This window comes from Dromiciops gliroides, chromosome 1, assembly GCF_019393635.1.
Source record: "Dromiciops gliroides isolate mDroGli1 chromosome 1, mDroGli1.pri, whole genome shotgun sequence".
NCBI classification, from domain to species: Eukaryota; Metazoa; Chordata; class Mammalia; order Microbiotheria; family Microbiotheriidae; genus Dromiciops; species Dromiciops gliroides.
Genome location: NC_057861.1, coordinates 190,494,438 through 190,516,670, shown reverse-complemented (window position 1 = coordinate 190,516,670; position 22,233 = coordinate 190,494,438). Strand labels below are relative to the sequence as shown.

Genomic DNA, 22,233 nt, shown 5'->3' with positions numbered 1-22,233 from the left:
CTTTTTCTAAGAGTTTGGCTGTGAAAAGGAAGAGAGATATGGTATGATAATTTGAGAAGACTGCAAGATTCATTGAAAGTTTTTAAGGATGGAGTAGGAAAGATGATTTGGTTGTGTCTGTGTATAATAAGGAAGGAGTCGGTGGATAGAGAGTGATGGTGAATGATCAAAGGGAAAAGGTCTCAAAGGCTGATATGAAGAAATTAAAGCAAGGGCATAAATAATGAAGTTATCCTTATTCTTTCTTGCTACCTCCTCCCCCAAGACCTTAGAAAAGGAAGAGAAAATCGGGGTATGTTTGATATTGAAGGAATTTGAGGTGTAAAATCAGGAAGTAATTTCCTTGATTAAATTTTCTGCTGAGTGGGAAGTGGTAAGGGTATTAGAATTGATTTGAAGAGAGAAAAGAAGCTTTGGAATGCATTCATGTTGAGTTGGAAGTCCACTTAATCCCCCCAATTTTTTCCCCACAACTTGCGATGTAGCCATGCTTCCCCTATCCAGTATTTATGAAACTGATTTTTTGACCCCAAGGATAAGACTTTACAATTATTACTATTACATATTATCTTATGCCCCAATTTAGCCTCCAAATTTTGATTTGACTCTATCAATTCATATCATTTCACCTGCATTTGCATCATCTGCAAAACTGATAAGCATATCATTTATGCTTTTTATTCAAACCATAGCTTAGAAACTTTGTGAAAAAAACAAACTAAAGTTAGTCTGGAATGAAATGCTCTTGGTGAATCAAAGTCTTCATGATTACTGCTTCCTTTCTAAATATTCATAAATAATCCCTATAATAATATGCTCTATAACAGAGGCATTACACAAATGGCCCATGGTCCACATGTAATCTATAACACTCCAAGTCATATTAAAATGCAACTGGGAAATATGTAACAAAACAAATAAAATATAATAAAATGTAAAGAATATTACATTTTAAAGCTAAACCAATATATGGCCCACAGGGATACTTATGTATAGATTAGTGTCCCCCATTTCTATTTGAGTTGACACTACTGCTCTAGAATTTTTCTACATACTCCAGAATGATTCCAAGAGTTGTAGCCAGACTCATTCATTTGGGCCTTTCATTTACAGAATCTATTCTCTTCCCTTTATTGAAAATCTGGATCCCATTTGCCCTACACCAATTCTGCCATGAATCTTTTATTTGTCCAGGTCTTTCAAAGATCATTGAATATGTCAAAGCTTTCAGGACTCTGGATGTAATTTGGATGGACCCAGTGATTTGAATGTAGCAAGGGTAGCTGGGCATTCTCACTCTCTCTCAGTACTGTCCAATCTAAAATTCATCTTCCTTGGCAGATATAATACAAGCACTTTTCAAATAGACTTCTCTTTGCCAAAGCCTTGAAAGCACTAATGAAAATACAACCTCTCCCCATAAAATCTTCCCCAGAAATACTTTCTAGATTCCTTCCAGTAGTAACATCTGTGTTCGAATCAATCACTATAAATGGATAATAGTTATCAAGTTTGGCAAACATTAGGAGGTTCTCTGTCACATCCTTGATACCTCAAGAAAACAGCAGACCTCTCTACTATTAGCATCAGTTCAACAGCACCACCACCACCGCTACCACTACCACTACCACCACCACCACCACCAAAAACACCTGCCTAGGTCTCCTGGAGGAAAGAATCACCAATTATCACTACTTGGCTTATCTTTGTGATCTTCCTGGACAATCTCTCTCCTAATGGCATCTGTAAATACATAACATCATTCCTTAAAACACTGCTCCCTAGACTTTTTGGATCATACATCCTTATTAGTAAAATCTTTTAGCATGTCTCCAAAATATATAATTACATATATATATATTACAGTACTAAAATATTGTGTACTCTATAATATATAAAATAGAAATTTAAAAGGATGAGTGAATATGAAATAAGTGATATACTAACACTTTATTTTATTTTATTAATGACACATTTTTATCTCACTTTAAAATGACATTTTTTAAAAAAATGGGAGCTATGCAATTGAATATGCTGTTTTAAAAAATATTGATTTAACAATTTGAGATATAGGAAGTCCAATATCTTATTCTGAATTAAATTTATTCAAATATATGATTTTAATGGTTACCATAGGTGAGAAGGAAATCTCACAAAGATAAATAGGTCAAATGGGAGGAATACTTCATTGATTGTACTTAACAAATCAGGATACTAAATTTTAAATCCTATCCACCAATTATGCAAAGGTTTTGTGTTGAAATTTAGCTAGAAAATTTTCACGTGGTGGGGGATGGGGACAGGGATTAGGTTCAGGTTCAGAGAATGGTTTTTCCAGGTAGAGTGAAGGAGGGCAGTAGAAAGGCAGATGATGGCAAGATGCCTGGGTGAGCTTTGATTTCCTTATGGTCCATGGACTTCTTTATTTCTAAGCTGTCTGGTTGTTTTTGTGTGTGTACCAATTCTCTGTCCCAAGGAGTTCACCTATACAATCTTTCCCATCCTACCATCCAATGTGAGAACCCCAATTGTAAGATCTGCCTGTCCTAGACCCCTAATGTCAGGGGTCACAAGGGGTATACACAACTACTCCAGTGGAGGTGGGGGCCAGGAGGATAGAGGCTCAGATGGGGAATGACTGCCTACCCCTTGGGGGAGGAGTGTGAAGAACTGATGATCCAGTGAAGTGTGCACTGGGTGTAGGCAGGGGGAAAGAGAACATTTGAAGTACCCAGTGGCTATACTGCATGTGAGTTGAACAGCAGTGCTGGTCTCAGTTCTAATATTTCCTTCTCACACCCCAATGGATGTTCACTCCCTGAGACACATCACCCTTTTGGGGGACTATTCCATTTCATGCTGCTGCCCTTTCCACAGAGTGGACAAATAGTTCTTTTTGCTATGGGAAGAACTTCATATCTCTTTCTTACTCCCAAGTGTGCAGTCAGTGGTCCTACTTCCTTTTCTCCTGAGTGTTACATTATTCATCTTCCAAATTCCCAACACACATCAAAATTTTCTTCTTCTTCAGGTCCCTTTTCTTCTTTATTATCCCATTCAAGCTTCCTCCTTTTCCCCCAGAAAAAAGATATTCTTCCCAATAACTTGGAGAGTGGAGAGGAATTCCTTGACCTAATCTACCTTTTCTTATAGGAGGGACACTATTCTGCACTGAGCTTAGAAAGTCACTTGGCTGTAGCAGAAAAACAACATTAGACATTCCATGCAGGTCCAAGTGATTTCTTCCTGCTCTACATACCTGCCAGAAATAGGATCCTCAGTAACCTCTGTTACTCCTGTGTAGAATAAATTGACATAATTCAGAGGATGTCAGCTTTTTTGTTGTTGTTATTGTTTTTTGTCACTAACTCCCAAGGTGAAAACCTCTGGCATGAAGATTACTTCAAAGGATTTAGTACCAATAGCAGATCACTATATTCAGTGATAGAAGGGAAAACTATTCTGGAAAACCAGAATGCTACCATTCCAGTTTATTTAAGACATCTTCATGTTGGTAGATCCAGGAGGTACTAGGGCTGATTTTCTCTTTCTTCCCCTTGTCCCACAAACAAAATAAAAATCAATATACATAATATGATTTACAGAGCCCTGAGAAAAGCCTCTTATGTGTGTATATACATAATATATGCATATATAATATATATACATACACATTCACCACCTGCTTAACATAAATGTTCAAATTCTACTATTAGAGCATCACTCATCTGATCCTCTTATAAAATGTTCATGCATTGGAGGTATGCATGCCAAATTATATCATTAATATTTTGTATAAGTTTTAAAAAATCTGATTACTTTCCTCATTTTGGAGCTAGCAAACCTCAAGGCACTCAGGGAATAAATGCTTTGATGCTAGGTTGGAGGAAGGAAAATTCTTGTTCATAGAGCACAACACTGGGAGGTTAGATCCATGTGAAATACCTTAGTAGGCAATAGGAATTCATCAGATGTTTTCAGGCAGGGCAGGGATCAGGGATGGCAAAAAGAGACAGGTATGAGGCCCTCTGGCACACAGTAGGAGGTAAGAAGGTCACAGAGATAAGCTTGACTTCTATCATATTTTGACTTAGTGCGAACCCTGACTGGCCATCTTGTTAGAGATGCTGAATTATGCTTCTTTTTCTTTTCTTTTCAAAAAAGGTTGAAATTGATATGAATAAAAACCTTAAAGTCAACTGTCTTCAGAAGAAGTGCTCTCCACAATCCAGAGATTCTGAAAGCCAATATTTCATTTGGCTCATATTATTTAATCAATTAATAAAACTGAGATCATACCATTCAGTGCAGACATCACCATAAAGCAATGTCAACAATTCTCCAATTAAAAGACTCCCTAGAATGGTTAGGTAATGCTCTTCAGTCAGTTTCAATTTTAATTAGTTTTTCAAATTATTTTTCTATTAAAGGGTTTCAGGGAAACTTAAATCAATAAGGTACCTAGAGATTTCTTTATAGCTCAGAAATGGTTTCCTGCTTCTGGGGGATTTCCTAGACTACCTTTTATTGCTGAACATATATTTGCTTAGGATTTCTATCATTGCTTTACTAGCAATTAAAAGAGATCAGTAATGATTACCATGACTGAGATCTGTCCAAGGATTTGATTTTATCCTTTGCAACATTAACAAATTATTACCAACTAAGATAACTTCCTGCCTAAGTTCATACATACTTCCTTTGACCAAGGGTTGAGTTAGGAGAGTGAAAGAGTGCTTGGTTGGGAGGCTTGTAATCAGAATTCCAGAGTTGAAATATACTTTAGTGTGATCTAGAGTAAACCCCTGCATTTTTATTGATACAGAAACTGAGATGAAAGACAGAAGTGCCTTTCCCCAGGTCATGGTATATGAGCATGAGAATCAGGAAATTTTTGTTTCAGCTTTTTAGGTAACCATAAATCACTTAACCTCTAGGTCCCTTAGTTACCATCATCTATAAAATGAGATGAACAATTTGGTGTTCTATATAATTGTATTCAGTTAAATGAACATCTACAAGGATTCTAATCTTCATGTAAAATGGTGCTGTCCTAGGTGCTGGGTATACAGAGTCATTATGAGAATGGAGTAACTAGGGTTCTGTCCCAACCCCCCAGATTTAGACAGTGCCAAAATTGCTTTCTGGTGAATGGATGGAGGACAGCCTAATAACTACATCATGGTTTTTACCACTACCATCACATCTACCAACCAGGAAGGTATTGAAACACCTTCATTTAGAATTAGGTAATTATATAGCAATTCATAATGAAAATTCAGCTAGGTACTGTACTAGACACCAAGAGAGAATCAGAAGAACCTATATAACTGGAAGGGTTCTTAAAGGCCATTTAAATCCAACCCTTCATTTTGCAAATGAGGAAACTGAAACCTGGGGTAGATAAGTGACTTGCCCAAGATCACTCAGAAATCTCAGGCTTCTGACTTCAAAGCCAGTACTCATGCCAAGAGAAATAAGCTCACTGTCTAGAGGGGAAGAGGGATAAAATATAATCATAATATAAGGTAGAATACACTTGAGTATTGAAAAACACATGTTATGAGCAGTGTCTTCTTACTGATTGGGAGGAAGGGTAGGATTAGGAAAGATTTCATGGAATAATTAGTATTTGGGGGCAGACCTTAAAGAATAGGTAGTGATGGTAGGTAGGGCATCCCAGTTTTGAGCAAATAATGGAATCAGGAAAACACTGGGTATTATGGTAGAGCCATAATCACCCTATTTTGTCTATGGGATCAGATATATAAAAATTAATTCAAATAATAAACATTTCTTAGGTACCTCCCATAAGTAAATCACTGTTCTAGGAGCTGGGGATATAAAGATTTTTAAAATGACACTTTTGACACACTACCTATATTCAATCTAGTGAGAGATCCTGAGAATCTGCATTAAGGTGTTGGCAAGAGACATTGCAAAGTCTGAATGGACAGGATATGGTGATTAGATAGGTGTGGTGGTCAACAAAGAGAAAGTGGTCAAGATTATTCCACAGTGACCAAGATGATGGTGAGATTAACAGAAAGAGAAGAGTCAGGGAAAAGAGCAGGTTTTAGAGGAATGATAGTTTGGTTCTGAACATTGGATTATATATTTAATGTTGGAGGGACCTCAGAGAAAATCAACACCTTTGTTTTATAGATGAGGAAAGTGTGGTTCCAGGAGGCTAAGTAACCTCCCCCAAATCATGTAGATAGAAAGGAACAGAACTGGGATTTGGACATATGTCTCTTTCCTAACTCAATTTTTGCTACTGCACCACAGTGGGGAATTGTCAAAAGACAACTCGAAATGCAAGGCTAGAACTCTGGAGGGGAGAATGACCATGAGATAGAAATTTAAGAGTTACATTTGGGGCAGCTAGGTGGTGCAGTGGATAGAGCACCAGCCCTGGATTCAGGAGGACCTGAGTTCAAATCTGACCTCAGACACTTGACACTTACTAGCTGTGTGACCCATGACAAATCACTTAACCCTCATTGCCCCACCCCCAAAAGAGTTACATTCATAGAAATGAGTTGAAATCAAGAGAGTAAATGAGATTTCTAATGGAGAGAATATTTAAAAAAGGAGAGAAGAGGGTCAAGAACAGAGCTTTGATGAATGACTATGTTATGGTATCAAGAGGAAGAAAAAGACAAAGGAGACAATGGAGAGATTGGATGGATTGGAGGAGAACCCCTGTAGTATCATGTCATAGGCATGTGAGGAGAGAGTATCAAGGAGCAATCAGACTACCAAGAGATTTAGGTTAATGTTATGGTTATTTGCCTGATATGAATGGGGCCTTCCAGGCTTCCCTAAAAAAAAGTGATCAACTTTCATATATGATTGCGTAGGATTTGAGTAGCCATCTAAGGAAGGCAAGAGTGGTTATTATTACTGCTATCATGAAGTATATCTGAGAGCTTACTTACCATGGTATCGGTATATTCTCCCAGTTTGGCCTCAGGAATGGGTTTTTTGTGAAGTATAAAGAGATCTCGAAGAAAATTCTATAGGTACAAAAGGCATATAGACCATATGAGTCAAATACTGCTTTTACAAAATTATTTTATTGTTAATTTATGAAATAAAACAAATATTTCTATACCATAGTATAATAAAAAAGATGATTGCACATAAAACTGAAAATCTATTATGTACAACTTGCTATTCCTTTTAAATATATAATAAAATTATCATGTAAATTTTTTTTCCTTTTTTCCCTTTCCCTCCTCCTTCTCTAGAGATGGCTACTATTAGACACAAATAGGTGTATATGTAAAATTATCCTTCTATTTATCATACTTATTTTATATTTAACATACTTCTATTTATCAGTTCTTTCTCTGGATGCAGTAGCATCTCTATTCATATGTCCTTTATTGTAGTCAAATACCACTTTACAATAGGCATAAAGCTTCCAGTAGTTCCTTCTTTTAAAGACAGGTGTTTTGGTTGTGTGTGTGTGTGTGTGTGTGTGTGTGTGTGTGTGTGTGTGTGTGTGTGTTTAAGAAAACTCAATATTTTTAGTAGGTAAAATGGACTTGACCCTAGTAGATCATACCAGAGACTCTACCCTGGAGGAACTTCTACCTTGGGAGCCTGTTCTCCTGATTGGTGATAGCTTCTCTGAGAATACTTTGTATTTCAGGAAATCCTCAACCACACTTCATTTCACTCCCTCCTCTTTGGCTTCCTGGACAACTCCCTCAACAAAGTCTGCTTACCCTTTCCTCTCCTTCCCCTCCTCCATTTCTGGAACTAGGAATCATGATCAGATCTATACTGCCATTATTCTTGGATGGGCTTACCCTGTGGCCCCACCCATCATCCCAATAATTTCTCAGAAAAAAAGGGCCCCCGCTGTGGCTATCTCTTCACTATGAATATTCTTTCCCCCATTAAAAATTAAATTCCTCCAGAGCTTTTGTATTTGTATCCCAGCACTTAGCACAATGTTTGGCACTGAGAGAAATGATTATTCATAACAAATTATTTGGGGAGATTCAGATTTCACCCTTTTTCTTTTATCCTCATTTCAAGATCTCAGTCTCTGAAGGTTGAGCTAACCTTCTCCTCTATCCAGACCCCACCCAGATGGGAAAGCCATTATGTTATTTTCTGGTTTGTGTGGGGATAAATCCTTTGAATAAATTGCCCAAGACTGGAGGTAACTTCGATGTAAATGACATAAGTGAAAGTTAATTTTAATAGGTTTAGCCCCTCATTGTAATATTCATGCTCTCATTAACCAATCAGAGTGGAACAGCTAAGTGGCCCTGAAGAAGGGAGGACCTGAGTTCAAATCTGACCTCAGACACTAGCTTTGTGTCCCTGGATAAATCACTTAATCCCAAGTGCCTTAAACATCCAGGGCCATCTCCAGTCGTCCTGATATATATCTTGCCACTGGACCCAGATGACTCTGGAGGAGAGAGTAAGGCTGGTGACTTTGCACAGCCTTCTGTCACTTAAATCCATTTCACTGGAAGTCATGACATCACTCCCATGTCATGGCCCTCTTCCAGAATGAAGGACAAACAAGAACCAATTAGAGTTGATTGCTACCCTCAGGAACACTCCTTTTCTAGCGGGCATATAAAACCATGAGCCTGCAGCCACAATTGTCTGATTGTCTTTGGTCTAAGAGAGAGACAGCTAAATGAATATCCTTTTATTAAAATGCTGGCATTATTAATAAAATTATTAAATTACTCAGAAATTATGTCTCTCAAAACTTTTTAAGTGCCACAGTAAATGACTAATACTTTTTATTCATTCATTTAGGATTATAATTTCATATGATCTCACATTTATAAAACATTTTAAGATTTAAAAAGGGCTTTTCTCCACAACTACCCTAGGAAGTAGAATGTAAGTGCTATCATCTCCATTTTACAAGTGAAGAATCTGAACCACAGAGAGGTTAAAGTGACTTACCCAAAGTCACACAGTTAGAAAGTAATATAGCCAGCATTTGAATCCAACTTTTCCCACTCCTAATCCAATACACTTTCCATAGCAGTCTCTGTCCAAGAGAAATAGAGTGAGAAATAGAGAGCGGGGACTATTTCATTTTGTCTTTGTATTACCAACATCTGTCACAGTGCCTAACACATAGCAGGTGCTTAATAGTCCTTGATGAATGAATAAGAGAATGAATGAATAATTAAAATGATGATATCCCTCCCTCTTTGTTTCTATGGTTGTAAGAGTAATACTACCTGAATTTTTTAGAGACTCAAATGTGGACAGCTTGGAGAATGGGTGATAAAATTAAACCTAAGGTTCTTGGCTCCACTCCATTGGAAGTTAAGTCCACAGCACATTTAGATTCAAATTTCTAGCAACAGACAAATCCATCCATTATCCAGGCTTCCAGCAGAGGCTCAAAAGGCATTCAGTGAAACTTACCTGCAGCTCCCCTGCCGAGATAAACCCACTGCTATCGGCATCATATTTACGCCAAATCTGAAATATACAGATTCCATTCTGTAAGTCAGCCCTAAGATCATTGAGCTAATGTAGATTCCTGTTAATCTTAAGGGAAGCTAGGTGGTGTGGTGGATAGAGTGCCAGGCCTGGAGTCAGGAAAATTCATCTACCCGAGTTCAAATCTGGCCTCCTACTTTTATAGATGTGTGTCCCTGAGCAAGTTACTTCACTCTGTTTGTCTGTTTCCTTATCTGTAAAATGAGTTGGAGAAGGAAATAACAAACCACTCCAGTATCCCTGCCAAGAAAACTCCAAGTAGAGTCACAAAGAGTTGAACACAACTGAAATGACTGAACAACAACAATAATCTTATGGGTACAGAATCTGCAGCTGGCATTTAGTTGTAGATGGGTTGGGGACAGGATCTGTGATTTCACTGAGATATAAAACTCTCTCTACCATTGCAATCAGCACTTTCCCTACAAATGATAGTCTTGGAGAGCTGCCCAAAGCATTGAGAGGTTAGGGGACTTGTCCAGGGTCACACAGCCAGTATATGTCAGAGGTGAGACTTGTACTCCGGTCTTCCTGGCTTTAAGTCTGGCTCTCTCTCCACTACAGACAATATAAAAACAAAGACAAAAGCAATGTTTTAGCTTTCTAGGGGTAGCAGTGAATAAGCAAACTGGCCAAATTAGGAATAAAATAAAACCCCTTGGTTCCCTTGGAGCCATTTCTTCAACTATAAAAATACACTCAGCAGAAAGGACTCCTTTGGATAGGTCACTATCCACTCAGGTCAGAATGATCTTGAATGGTTTATGTGGCCAAGATGGATGGTTTTGTGATAGTAAATTAGGCCATCTTTTGTCTCAATTCTTACTTAGCCCTTAGGCATTGAATGGGTGTTGCCTCTGACAAACTGAGGCCTGGGAAAGACCTTAATTTAGAAAAGCCAAGGTCACCCACTGCATCTCCAGCCATAGGCCATTGCCAGTTGTCTTTTATGTCTTGCCACTAGACTTTGATTACTCTGGAGGAGAGAGTGAGGCTGATGACTTTGTGCAACTCTGCTTCACTTAAATCCAATTCATGTACAAGTCAAGCCATCATTCCGTGATGTCATTACTTCTTTTCCAAAATGAAGGACCGTCACCACCACCACCAACTCCCCTACCAAGCACACACACCATTTTTCCACCTCCTACCCAAGGCCTGCATCTGATTAGGAAGGAAAAAAAGCAGGGAAAATAGGCCTTTAGCTACCATCTCTAGAAAATGGGATTTGGAAATGATGTAGTACCTGGCACATTTAATAATATTTATTGACTAACTGACTGATTTAAAGTGGAACACTTGCTTAAATGTGACCAAAAAGGTGACTCTGTTCTCTCTTCAAATGTCATCACTTCCAAGATGTTAAAAGGGATAGCTTAGAATTAGCCAGCATGTCCCAAAAGTCTTAGTGTAGTCTTAAGATTGACTTAAGGCTGCACTAAGATTTTCAGGACACCTTGTATAGCGCTTTAAAATTGTTTTGTGGGGCAGCTAGGTGGCACAGTGGATAGAGCACCGGCCCTGGATTCGGGAGGACCTGAGTTCAAATCTGACCTCAGACACTTAACACTTACTAGCTGTGTGACCCTGGGCAAGTCACTTAACCCCAATTGCCTCACACACACAAAAATTGTGTTGTGCTTTAATCCATCAATCCCACATTAATTCTATGAAGAAGGTACTAGAAGTGTTAATATCCTCATTTTACATATGATGCAAGTGAGGTTCAGGGAGGTTAAATAAATGACTTTCAGAGCTGCATGCCTAATAAGTCAGAAGAAGTCTTTGGCTCTAAGCCCAACACTCTTTACACGACATCTTGCTGTCTCTGAAAATTAAAACAATCACATAGTCATAATGGGGTATTTGCTTCCTTCCCCTATCCCCAGCTCCCACCCCTATACAACTTGAAGCCTTCTGTGAGTGTACTCTGGTAGGGTTTGGTATTGAAAGGAAAAGCTACCTACTTGCATAAATTCCACACTGTTATCCAAGGGGGTTTCTCGGCGAAAGAGCAGGAGAAAGTTTTCATCTTCTGGCAAGATTATGTTGGCAAGCTAAAGGAATAAGATTAAAAACACCAGGAATTAGTCACAGCAGTCAGTATTACTTAGGGTGCCCTGTGAACCAGAGACCTGTTGCATCTACCATTAAATGTTTTCTTGCTTTTTCTTCAAATCAATTTACCAATTAAAAAAACCCACAAACACCTGAGAGGATGAGTAGTTTCAGTGCCATTGTGGTAGCCCAATGTACATTGCTCACCCCTTTGATTATGCATTCCTAATGGATAAGAGGAGATTCTTCTAGAATTCTGTATGTTTTTGGAGCCTTCTGGGACTGCGTGGTGAAGTTTACCTGAAGGCCAAGAATCAGTTCAGTCATATCTCTGGGGAGAAAGCCAAAGAATCCGAATAGATAACAAAACCACTAGAAGCCATCTAGAACCCTGAGGGTGATTTAAATTATAAACTTCTATACATTCTGGCATTTCCTTGGCCTGTGATTGGTTAGGTCGACTGGCTTATCTCCTAATTTGTTATTCCTCTAATCCCTGGGATTATTCCTTAGACACAAGTTTCTTTTTCCTGCTGTTCCTCCCCAATCCATGTCATGTTATTCCTATGCCTCATTAAATGCGAGCTTTCTCTGAGACTTTTGAAATCCCTGCTCCATTCTTTTCATTTTTGATTTCTTATTCCTTATACACACTTACTTCCTTAGACTAACTGAAACCTGGCTTTTCCGCAAGGATACCACATCTATGATCTAGGGATCCCTCATCATCCTCTTCTGTTCTGGTTATGACTTCTCTTATGCCCCCTAATTGCACCAGGAGATCTCCATTACAAAAAGAAATGCTAAGTGTAGTGTCTTCCAAAGCTCTATTCTAGGTTCCCTTATCTTCTTTCTTTATATTCTCTCCTTTAGAGATTCTATATATTTTCATGACATTGATCATCTTCATGCATATAACCTCCAAATCATCCAAAGCAGCTCTAATCTTGTCCCAAAGCTCTAAATATGCATTTCCCAATGGCTTGTTGAACATTGGACAGCTAGACTTCTGGGATGAAGCCAAGATGTTGGAAGAAAGGCAGTGAGCTCTCAAACTCATGACACAATCACTCCAAAAAATATACAAATAATGCCATAGGACAATGCCTGGAGCAGCAAAACCCACAGAAGAATGTGCTGAAATCATCTTCCAACCAAGGACAGCTTGGAAGGTTGGAAGGAGGGAGCTGCTATGCTGTGACAGGAGTTGAGCCCAACCCCACAGTAACGCTGACACAGATCCAGTCCCAAGAAGGCCTCTCCAGAGAAAGTGACCCCCCCCCCAGAGCCTCTGAATCAGCTGAAGTGCCAGTGTCATCTGGAACTAAGCTCACAGTCTGGTGAGAGGGCTGAGCCCTTGGCAAGGGGGGAGACTACAGGGGTCTATGCTGGTGCTGAGTCAGAACTTGGATTTTTCACCCCTGCTGGGAACCAGGTAGGCTTAAGTAGCAGTGTCCCAGGTGGGGGAGGGACATAAGCTCGTCAGAGCTGACAAACACAACACAAAAAGCTGGTTGATTAGCAAGTTGGTCTGGGGTCATCTACAGACATGGGAACAGGCCAGGCAAGTGAAGAACCTGCTCCTCCTTAAATTATACCACCTGGGACTTCTGAAGCTTGGGATACCACAGCCTGTAAACATTGCCCCACTTTAAGTAGCTAAAAGTCAAGTAAAATAAAGGCAATATGAGCAGACAGAGAAAGCTGAGGACCATAGAAAGTTTCTTTAGTGACAAGGAAGATAGAGGTGCACCCTCAGAGGAAGATGTCAACATCAGGGCCCCTATATCTAAAGCTTCCAAGAAAAATACAAATTGGTCTTAGGCCATAGAGGTGCTCAAAAAGAACTTTGAAGATAAAATTAGAGAGGTAGAGGAAAAAATGGAAAGAGAAATGAAGGTGATGATAGAGACATGAAAAAAGTCAACAGCTTGAAAAGCCAAATGGAAAAGGAGATACAAAAGCTCTCTGATGAAAATAATTGCCTAAGAATTAGGATTGAACAAATGGAAGCCAGTGACTTTATGAGAAACCAAGACACAATAAAGCAAATCCAAATGAATAAAAAAAAATAGAGGGCAATATGAAATATCTTCTTGGAAAACCTGCTGACATGGAAAATAGATCCAGGAGATATAATTTGAAAGTTATTGGTCTACCTGAAAACCATGATCAAGGAAAGAGCTTAGACATCATCTTCCAAGAAATTTTCAGGGAAAATTGCCCAGATATTTTAGAAGCAGAAGGTAAATAGAAATTGAAAGAATCCAATGATCACCTCCTGAAAGAGATCCCAAAAGGAAAACTAGGAATATTATAGCCAAATTCCAGAGCCCTCAGGTCAAGGAGAAAATATTGCAAGCTGCCAAAAAGAAAGAATTCAAGTACTGTGGAGCCCCAGTCAGGATAGTACAAGACCTAGCAGCTGCTACATTAAAGGACCTGAGGACATGGAATATGATATTCCAGAGGGTAAAGGAATTGAGATTATGAACATTGGACCACTAGATGGCATAGTAGATAGAATATTGGACTTGGAGTTGAGAAAACTTGAGTTCAAATCCTGTGTCAGGCACTTACTATCTATGTGACTTTGGCAAGCCACTTAACCTTATCAGCTTTGGGTTCCTCATCTGTAAAATGAGAATAATAATAGTACCTACTTTACAGGGTTGTGATAACCAAATGAGATAATATATAATGTGAAGCATTTTGTGAACTTTAAAATACCACATGAAAGTTAGCTATTATTATTATTATACTTATATTCACCTAGTTGGCTTATTGAAACTTTAACTCTGGAGGGGCAGAGCCAAAATGGTAGAGGAAAGGCAGTAACCTCGCAGATCTCCTTACATGATCAAGCCAAAAACCTCCAAATAATGCCATAGGACAATTCCCGGAGCAGCAGAACCCACAAAAGGATGGGCTGATATTGTTTTCTAGTCAGAGGTGGCTTAGAAGGTCAGCAGGAGGAGAGCTCAACCCTGTGGTCACACTAACACAGATCCAAACTCAGGCCACACGACATAGATCCAGTCCCAGGCTGACCACACAAGCCCAGCCAAGCTGACACAGATCCCCCAGGTTCTATTGTGCAAATCCAGCCTCAGGCAGGCCACCCAGACCCAGACCACACTGACACAGATCCAGCCCCAGGCAGGTCATGCCAGAGAAAGAGAATCTTGGAGCCTCTGACTTGGCTGCAGCACAGGCACCTTCTGGAACTAAGCTCACAGTCTAGTAAGAGAATTGAATGGTTGGCTAGTGGGAGATTGCAGGGGTCTCTGCTGGTACTGTCTTGTGCAGGGAAGTAGGAAGCAATCTTGAGTGGCAGTGGTCGCCCAGGTTGGGGAGGGGTGCAGGCTCATCAGAGCTCTCTCAACCTTAGGAAAATCAAATTTTGTTTCCTGGTTGTATAGCAAGTAGGCCTGGGGTTGTTTACAGACCAGAGAACAGGCCAGGCAATGAAGGACCTTCCTCTCCTTAAATCTTACCACCTTGGACCCCCTGAAGCTTGGGACAGTGAAGCCTGGAAGCAGTATCCCACTTTAAGAAGGAGTTAAAAGTCAAGAAATAGACAGGCAAAATAACAAGACAGAGAAAGATGCAGGCCATAGAAAGTTTCTTTGGTGCCAAGGAATATTGAAGTACACCCTCAGAAGAGGAGAGAAACATCAGGGCTCCTACATCCAAAGCTTCCAGGAAAAATATAAATTGGTTTCAGGCCATAGAAGCACTCAAAAAGGACTTTGAAGATAAAGTAAGAGACGTAGAGGGAAAAAAATGGAAAGAGAAATGAGAGTGATGCAGGAAAGTAATGAACAAAGTCAACAGCTTGAAAAGCCAAATGTAAAAGGAGGTACAAAAGCTCTCTGAAGAAAATAATTGCTTACAAAAAAAAAGAAAGAAAATAATTGCTTAAGAATTAGGATTGAACAAATGGAAGCTAATGACTTTATGATAAATCAAGACACAATAAAGCACATAGAAATGAATTGAAAAATAGAGGGCAATGTGAAATATATCCTTGGAAAAACAGCTGACCTGGAAAATAGATTCAGGAGAGATAATTTAAAAACTATTGGACTACCTGAAAACCATGATCAAAATAAGAGCTTAGACATTACCTTCCAAGAGAATGTCAGGGAAAATTTCCTGATATTCTGGAAGCAGAAGGTAAAATAGAAATTGAAAGAATCCACTGATCACCTCCTGAAAGAGATCCCAAAATGAAAACTTCCAGGAACATTATAGCCAAATTCCAGAATTCCCAGGTCAAGTAGAAAATATTGCAATCAGCCAGAAAGAAACAATTCAAGTACTGTGGAGCCACAGTCAGGATAGCACAAGATCTGGCAGCTTCTACATTAAAAGATCAGAAGGCATGGAATATGATATTACAGAGGGCAAAGGAATTGGGATTACAACCAAGAATCACCTATCCAGAAAAACTGAGTCTAATCTTTCAGGGGGAAAATGGGACTTCAATGAAAAAGAGAACTTTCAGGCATTCGTGATGAAAAGACCTAAACTGAATAGAAAATTTGACTTTCAAATACAAGACACTAGAGAAACATAAAAAGGTAAACAGGAAAAAGAAATAATGAGGGATGTTTTAAGGTTAAACTTTTTACATTTCTACATGGGAAGATAATATATCTAACTCACAAGAATTTTCTCAGCATTAGGGTAGATGACAGGAATAAATTTAGACAGAGGGTACAGGTGGGAATTGATTATGAAGGGATGATATATGTAAAGCATTTATTTTCGTTTATCATTTTTTTGTGGGGCAGTCAGAGGTCGGTGGCATGCCCAGGGTCATGAAGCTGGTGAGTGTCTTGTATCTGAGGCCGAATTTGGGCTTGGGTCCCCCTGGGTCCAGGGAGGATGCTTTTTCCACTGTGTCACCTAGCTGCTGTATGATGACAATTTTAAAATAAAATTAAGGGGTGAAAGTATTGCACTGGGAGAAAGGGAAAGGGAGAGGTGAAATGGGATAAAATATCTCACATAAAAGAAGCAAGAAAAAGCTTATGGAGTGGAGGGAAATTTGGGGGAGGAGCAGGGGAGTGAATGAGCCTTACAGTCATCAGAATTGGCTCAAAGAGGGAATAATATATATACTCCAGTCAGTATAGCAATATATATTGCCCTGGGGGAAAGTGGGAGGAGGAAGGGAATGAGGGGGGAGGGGTGAAGGAAGGGAGGGAAGATTGGGGGAGAGGCAATTAGAAACAGAACACTTTTGAGGAGGGATAGGGTAAAAGAAAATAGAAAATGGAGTGAACATCATGGGGAGCAAATAGGATGGAGGGAAACACAGTTAGCAATAGTAATTGACAAACAAACAAAAACAAAGAATAGTAACTGAGAAAAAATTTGAAGCAGAGACAAGAACAATGTCAGATGAGGATAAGGACGATGATGATTATAGAACTTACTTTGAGGAGCTACTGTGAAGAAAATTCTTTGTCAGGTATACTGTACTATATAGATGCTGGCTCTAATTGTTGTTGCAATAATTGACCTCATGGGTGTTTTTAAAGGAAATATAGACTACATGGCCTCTGGGACAGCTAGGTGGCACAGTGGATAAAGCACTGGCCCTGGATTCAAGAGGATCTGAGTTCAAATCCGGCCTCAGACACTTGACACTTACTAGCTGTGTGACCCTGGGCAAATCACTTAATCCTCATTGCCACACACACACACACACACACACACACACACACACACACACACACACACACACACAAAGACTACATGGCCTCTGAGATTCTGGGCACCATTGAGATTCTTTAACTTCCCTATTTCTCTTGGTCGTGCTATCATTCTCCAAGATTTGAGCCTTTGTAGTCTTTCTTTCTTTTTCTTTTCTTCTTTTTTGAAGAGTTAAAATTGTTTTTTAAATTAATATTTTTATTTAAAGTTTTGAGTTTCAAATTCTATTTCTCCCTCCTTCCCTCTCTCCCCTCCCCCCTCCCTAAGATGATAAACAATCAGATATAGGTCATACATGTGCAATTATGTAAAAGATTTCCATGTTAGTCATTTCCTATAAGGAGACTCAAATAAAAGAAAAAAAAGAAAGAAAGAAAGTGAAAAAATAGCATGCTTCAGTCTGTGTTCCATCAATATCAGTTCTTTCTCTAGAGGCAGATAGTATGCTTCATCATTGGTCTTTTGGGATTGTCTTGGATCATTGTATTGCTGAGAAGAGCTGAGTTTATCACAGTTCATCATCAAATAATACTGCTATTACTATGTACAGTATTTCACTCAGCATCAGATCATGTAAGTATTTCCAGGTTTTTCTGAAATCATCCTGCTTGCCATTTCTTATAGCACAATAATATTTGATTATAATCATATGCCACAGCTTGTTTAACCATTTCCCAATTAATTAGCATCTCCCCGATTTCCAATTCTTAGCCACCACAAAAAGAGCCGTTATAAATATTTTTGAACAAATAGTTCCTTTTCTCTTTTTTTTGGATGTCTTTGGAATATAAATCTAGCAGCATTATTGCTGGATCAAAGGGTATGCACAGTTCAAAGCCCTTTGGGCATAGTTCCAAATTGCCCTCCAGAATGGTTGGATCAGTTCACAACTCCACCAACAGTATGTTAGTGTCCCAGTTTTCCCACATCCCCGCCAACATCCAACATTTTCCTTTTTTGTTCTATTAGCCAACTCAGGATTGTTTTAATGTGCATTTCTCTGGTCAATAGTGATTTAGAGCATTTTTTCATGACTATAGATAGCTTTGATTTCTTTGTCTGAAAACTGTCTGTTCATATCCTTTGACCATTGGGGAATGACTTGTATTCTTATAAATTTGACTCAGTTCTTTATATATTTGAGAAATGAGGCCTTTATCAGAGATACTGGTTTCAAAAATTCTTTCCAAGTTTTCTGCTTTCCTTATAATATTGGTTGCATTGGTTTTGTTTGTGCAAAACCTTTTAAATTTTATATAATAATAACTATATATTTTACATTTTGTGATGCTCTCTATATTTTCTTTGGTTCTAAATTCTTCTCCTGTCCACAAATCTGAGAGATATACTATTCCTGTTCTTTTTCTTTTTCTTTTTTTTTTTTTTTGCGGGACAATAAGGGTTAAGTGACCTGCCCAGGGTCACATAGCCAGTAAGTGTCAAGTGTCTGAGGCTGGACCTGAACTCAAGTCCTCCTGAATCCAGGGCCAGTGCTTTATCCCTGTGCCACCTAGCTGCCCCTATTCCTGTTCTTTTAATTTGCCTATGATATCAATCTTTATGTGTAAATCATGAACCCATTTTGACCTTATTTTGGTATATAGTGTGAGATGTTGGTCTATACCTAGTTCCTGCCATACTCTTTTCCAGTTTTTTTCAAATAATGAATTTTTGTCCCAAAAGCTTGGATCTTTGGGTTTATCATATACTAGATTACTGTAGTCATTTATTATAGTACAATTAATACCTATTCTATTCCACTGATCCACCTCTCTATTTCTCAGCCAGTACCAGATTGTTTTGATCTTTGAAGTCTTTCTTGATTTCTCCCTCTTCTTCCTTCACTCTCTCCATAGTCAATAAGTTGTTTTTGGTTTTGTTTTTTTGGTGGGGCAATGGGGGTTAAATGACTTGCCCAGAGTCACACAGCTAGTAAGTGTCAAGTGTCTGAGGCTGGATTTGAACTCAGGTCCTCCTGAATCCAAGGCTGGTGCTTTATCCACTGCACCACTTAGCTGCCCCTGTCAATAAATTGTTAAGTCCTATTGATTCTATTTATGAACTCTTTCATAAACCAGCAAGACTTCATTAAAGGTTCAAGACCTCGTTACCTCTTGTCTGAACCACAATAAGTTTCTTATTAGTTCTTCCTAACTCTAGTCTGTCCCCTTTCTAATCCATCTCATATTCCTGCCTAGAATCCAAAGCTTTCTATGTTAGGAGTCTAACCTACTTCACCAACATTATATTATATTATTCTCCTTCACATACTCTATGCTCCAGTCCAGCCAAGCTGGGTTGGATCTCTCAGGTTTCTCCTAGACATATCCTTTATTGTGGTGATCCATTGTTCTCTCATTTTTTTTTTTAAGTGAGGCAATTGGGGTTAAGTGACTTGCCCAGGGTCACACAGCTAGTAAGTGTTAAGTGTCTGAGGCTGGATTTGAACTCAGGTACTCCTGACTCCAGGGCTGGTGCTCTATCCACTGCGCCACCTAGCTGCCCCCAATTGTTCTCTCATTTTAAGGAAGGAACAAGGTTCCTTCCCTACTCCATCCCCTCTTTGTTTCTGTTATGTCTCACATCTTGAACAAGTCCTTCTTCTCCCTTATTAGAATCTTTCTCATCTGTTAACACCCAAATCAAGAGCCAATATTTCCATGAAATACTTCTATAGCTGGGCGACACAGTGGAGAGAGTGCTGAGCCTGGAGTCAGGAAGACTCATCTTCCTGAGTTCAAATCTGGCCTCACACACTTACTTGCTATATGATCCTGGGCAAGTCACTTAACTCTGTCTCAGTTTCCTCATCTGTAAAATAAGCTGGAGCAGGAAATGGCTAACCACTCCAGTATTTTTGCCAAGAAAACCCCAAATGGGGTCACAGAGAGTTCAACATGACTGAAATGATTGAACAAGAACACCTCTATAACCAGCCTGCTGTCAGTACTTCATTAACCTCTTACTTATTGGAGCAGGGACTGTATGTTTACTTGCCATGCCTCTCACTCCATACTAGACCCTTCCCAAAAGACCCACCCAATAACAGCACCCCACTACCTTCACCCTTTAACTTTTTTTTTTGGAGGGGCAATTGGGGTTAAGTGACTTGCCTAGGGTCACACAGCTAGTAATTGTTAAGTGTCTAAGTGTCTGAGGCTGGATTTGAACTCAGGTACTCCTGACTCCAGGGCCGGTGCTCTATCCACTGCGCCACCTAGTTGCCCCCACCCTTTAACTTTTAACACTGAAGTGAGGTGTTAACCCCAATTGCCTCACTAAAACAAACAAATAAATAAATAATTGGGGGGGGGCAGGGCAATGAGGGTTAAGTGACTTGCCCAAAGTCACACAGCCAGTAAGTGTCAAGTGTATGAGGCCAGATTTGAACTCAGGTCCTCCTGAATCCAGGGTCGGTGTTCTTTCCACTGCACCACTAGCTGCCCCCCTTCTTTATTGTTAATAAAATGTTCTTTCTAGTAGACCTGAACCATCCCCCTAAGAAATTACCTAATCTATATGTATTTTGTATACTTACAAGTTTGCATCCTCCCTCCCCAAAAGAATGTAAGTTTCTTGGTAGTTGGTGCCATTTTTCTTTGCATTTGTAAACATATGTCCTGGCACCTGGTACATAGTGGCATTTAAATGCTTATTGTTTTTTTTTAATTTTTTAAAATTTTTGGTGAGGCAATTGGGGTTAAGTGACTTGCCCAGGGTCACACAGCTAGTAAGTGTTAAGTGTCTGAGGTCAGATTTGAACTCAGGTCCTCTCAAATCCAGGGCCGGTTCTCTATCCACTGCGCCACCTAGGTGCCCCTTAAATGCTTATTGAATTGAATTTCCGATCTCTATAGCCAATAGGGATTCTACCTTGGATTTCTGAGGACACTCTTTTAATTGCTCATATGCCCTTGTAATTTTCCAACTTGTATTACAATTAATTGTGTACCTGTCTCATTCCCCTATACATTACTTGAGAGCAAAGTTTATACTGTAATTCATTTTTTGTATCCCTAATGCCTACCCTATTGCCTCAAGCCTAATAACTGTTTGCTGTTTATTTTGTTTATTGAACAACTCCTATTGATAAATTTGAACTGTAAGGTTACATTTTCTACCAGTATAGAATACTAATATCATGCTTCACCATTCACATTTTACATTTTAAGAATAACAGGACTGGGCAGGATATATTGGTCTGTCCAAGGTCACACAGCAATATCATATGGGATTAGAAATCCTTCTCCCTAATAAAGCAGTGTTTCAGCTAATAGGAAATGTCTTTTATAAGCAAGCTCTTTTGGGGAGCAGGCTTAGACAGCCAATTACTGTGGAATTCAATGAACCAGGTCTTTAGAACACAACCCACTATCAATCTCAGGTAATAAAGGGAGGGGGGCAGGAGAAGCCTGGATATGTGAAATTCCCAAGCTTAATTTATGCCATCACTTGTTGTCTCTTTCCCTATCATACCTTTAACGAATGACAAAACATCCATCTGCTTATCATCCTTGACTTTCTCTGGTAAAAGAAAAAGAGAAGTGACCCACTTAGGGATGGAAAGCTGGAGAAAAGGCTAAGAAAAAAGCCCATCAACTGTGGAATCAGAAGCACTTTATAAATGTATGGTTTTTTTGTATTCCCCAGTTGTTCTCTTCTCTAATTTGACTTGTTTTCTAGTTCATTCGCTTCCTGGTTTTTATTTGAATGGTTTCCTTCTTGATCTATTTTTGTTCTTCCTTCTTCCTTCATTTTGTTTTGTTACTCTTTCCTCTTTGACTGAATTGTTGCCTGCATCTAGTTCAGAGGGTCTGCCCTGGTTAGGCCCTCTGAATCTCTCTCCTGTTTTCTAAAGGGGTGCAGGATTCCTTTGACAAGGTTAAATTCCTGTTGAGATTCATTCCCCAGGGATGAGGCCTTTGTACTGACACTGATATTTCTCTG

At 39.2% G+C, this 22,233-nt stretch overlaps 1 protein-coding gene across 1 annotated transcript in view; it reads right to left on the bottom strand.

The window, feature by feature from the left end:
- Positions 1-22,233, bottom strand: part of SCGN (secretagogin, EF-hand calcium binding protein) — an 87,456-nt gene that overhangs the window by 26,239 nt on the left and 38,984 nt on the right. Inside the window, exons 4-6 of the mRNA XM_043977598.1 lie at positions 11,469-11,558; positions 9,424-9,480; positions 6,942-7,019 (exon numbers count right to left, since the gene is read on the bottom strand). Of these exons, the coding sequence (XP_043833533.1) occupies positions 6,942-7,019; positions 9,424-9,480; positions 11,469-11,558 (225 nt within the window). The remainder of the gene's footprint in view (positions 1-6,941; positions 7,020-9,423; positions 9,481-11,468; positions 11,559-22,233) is intronic.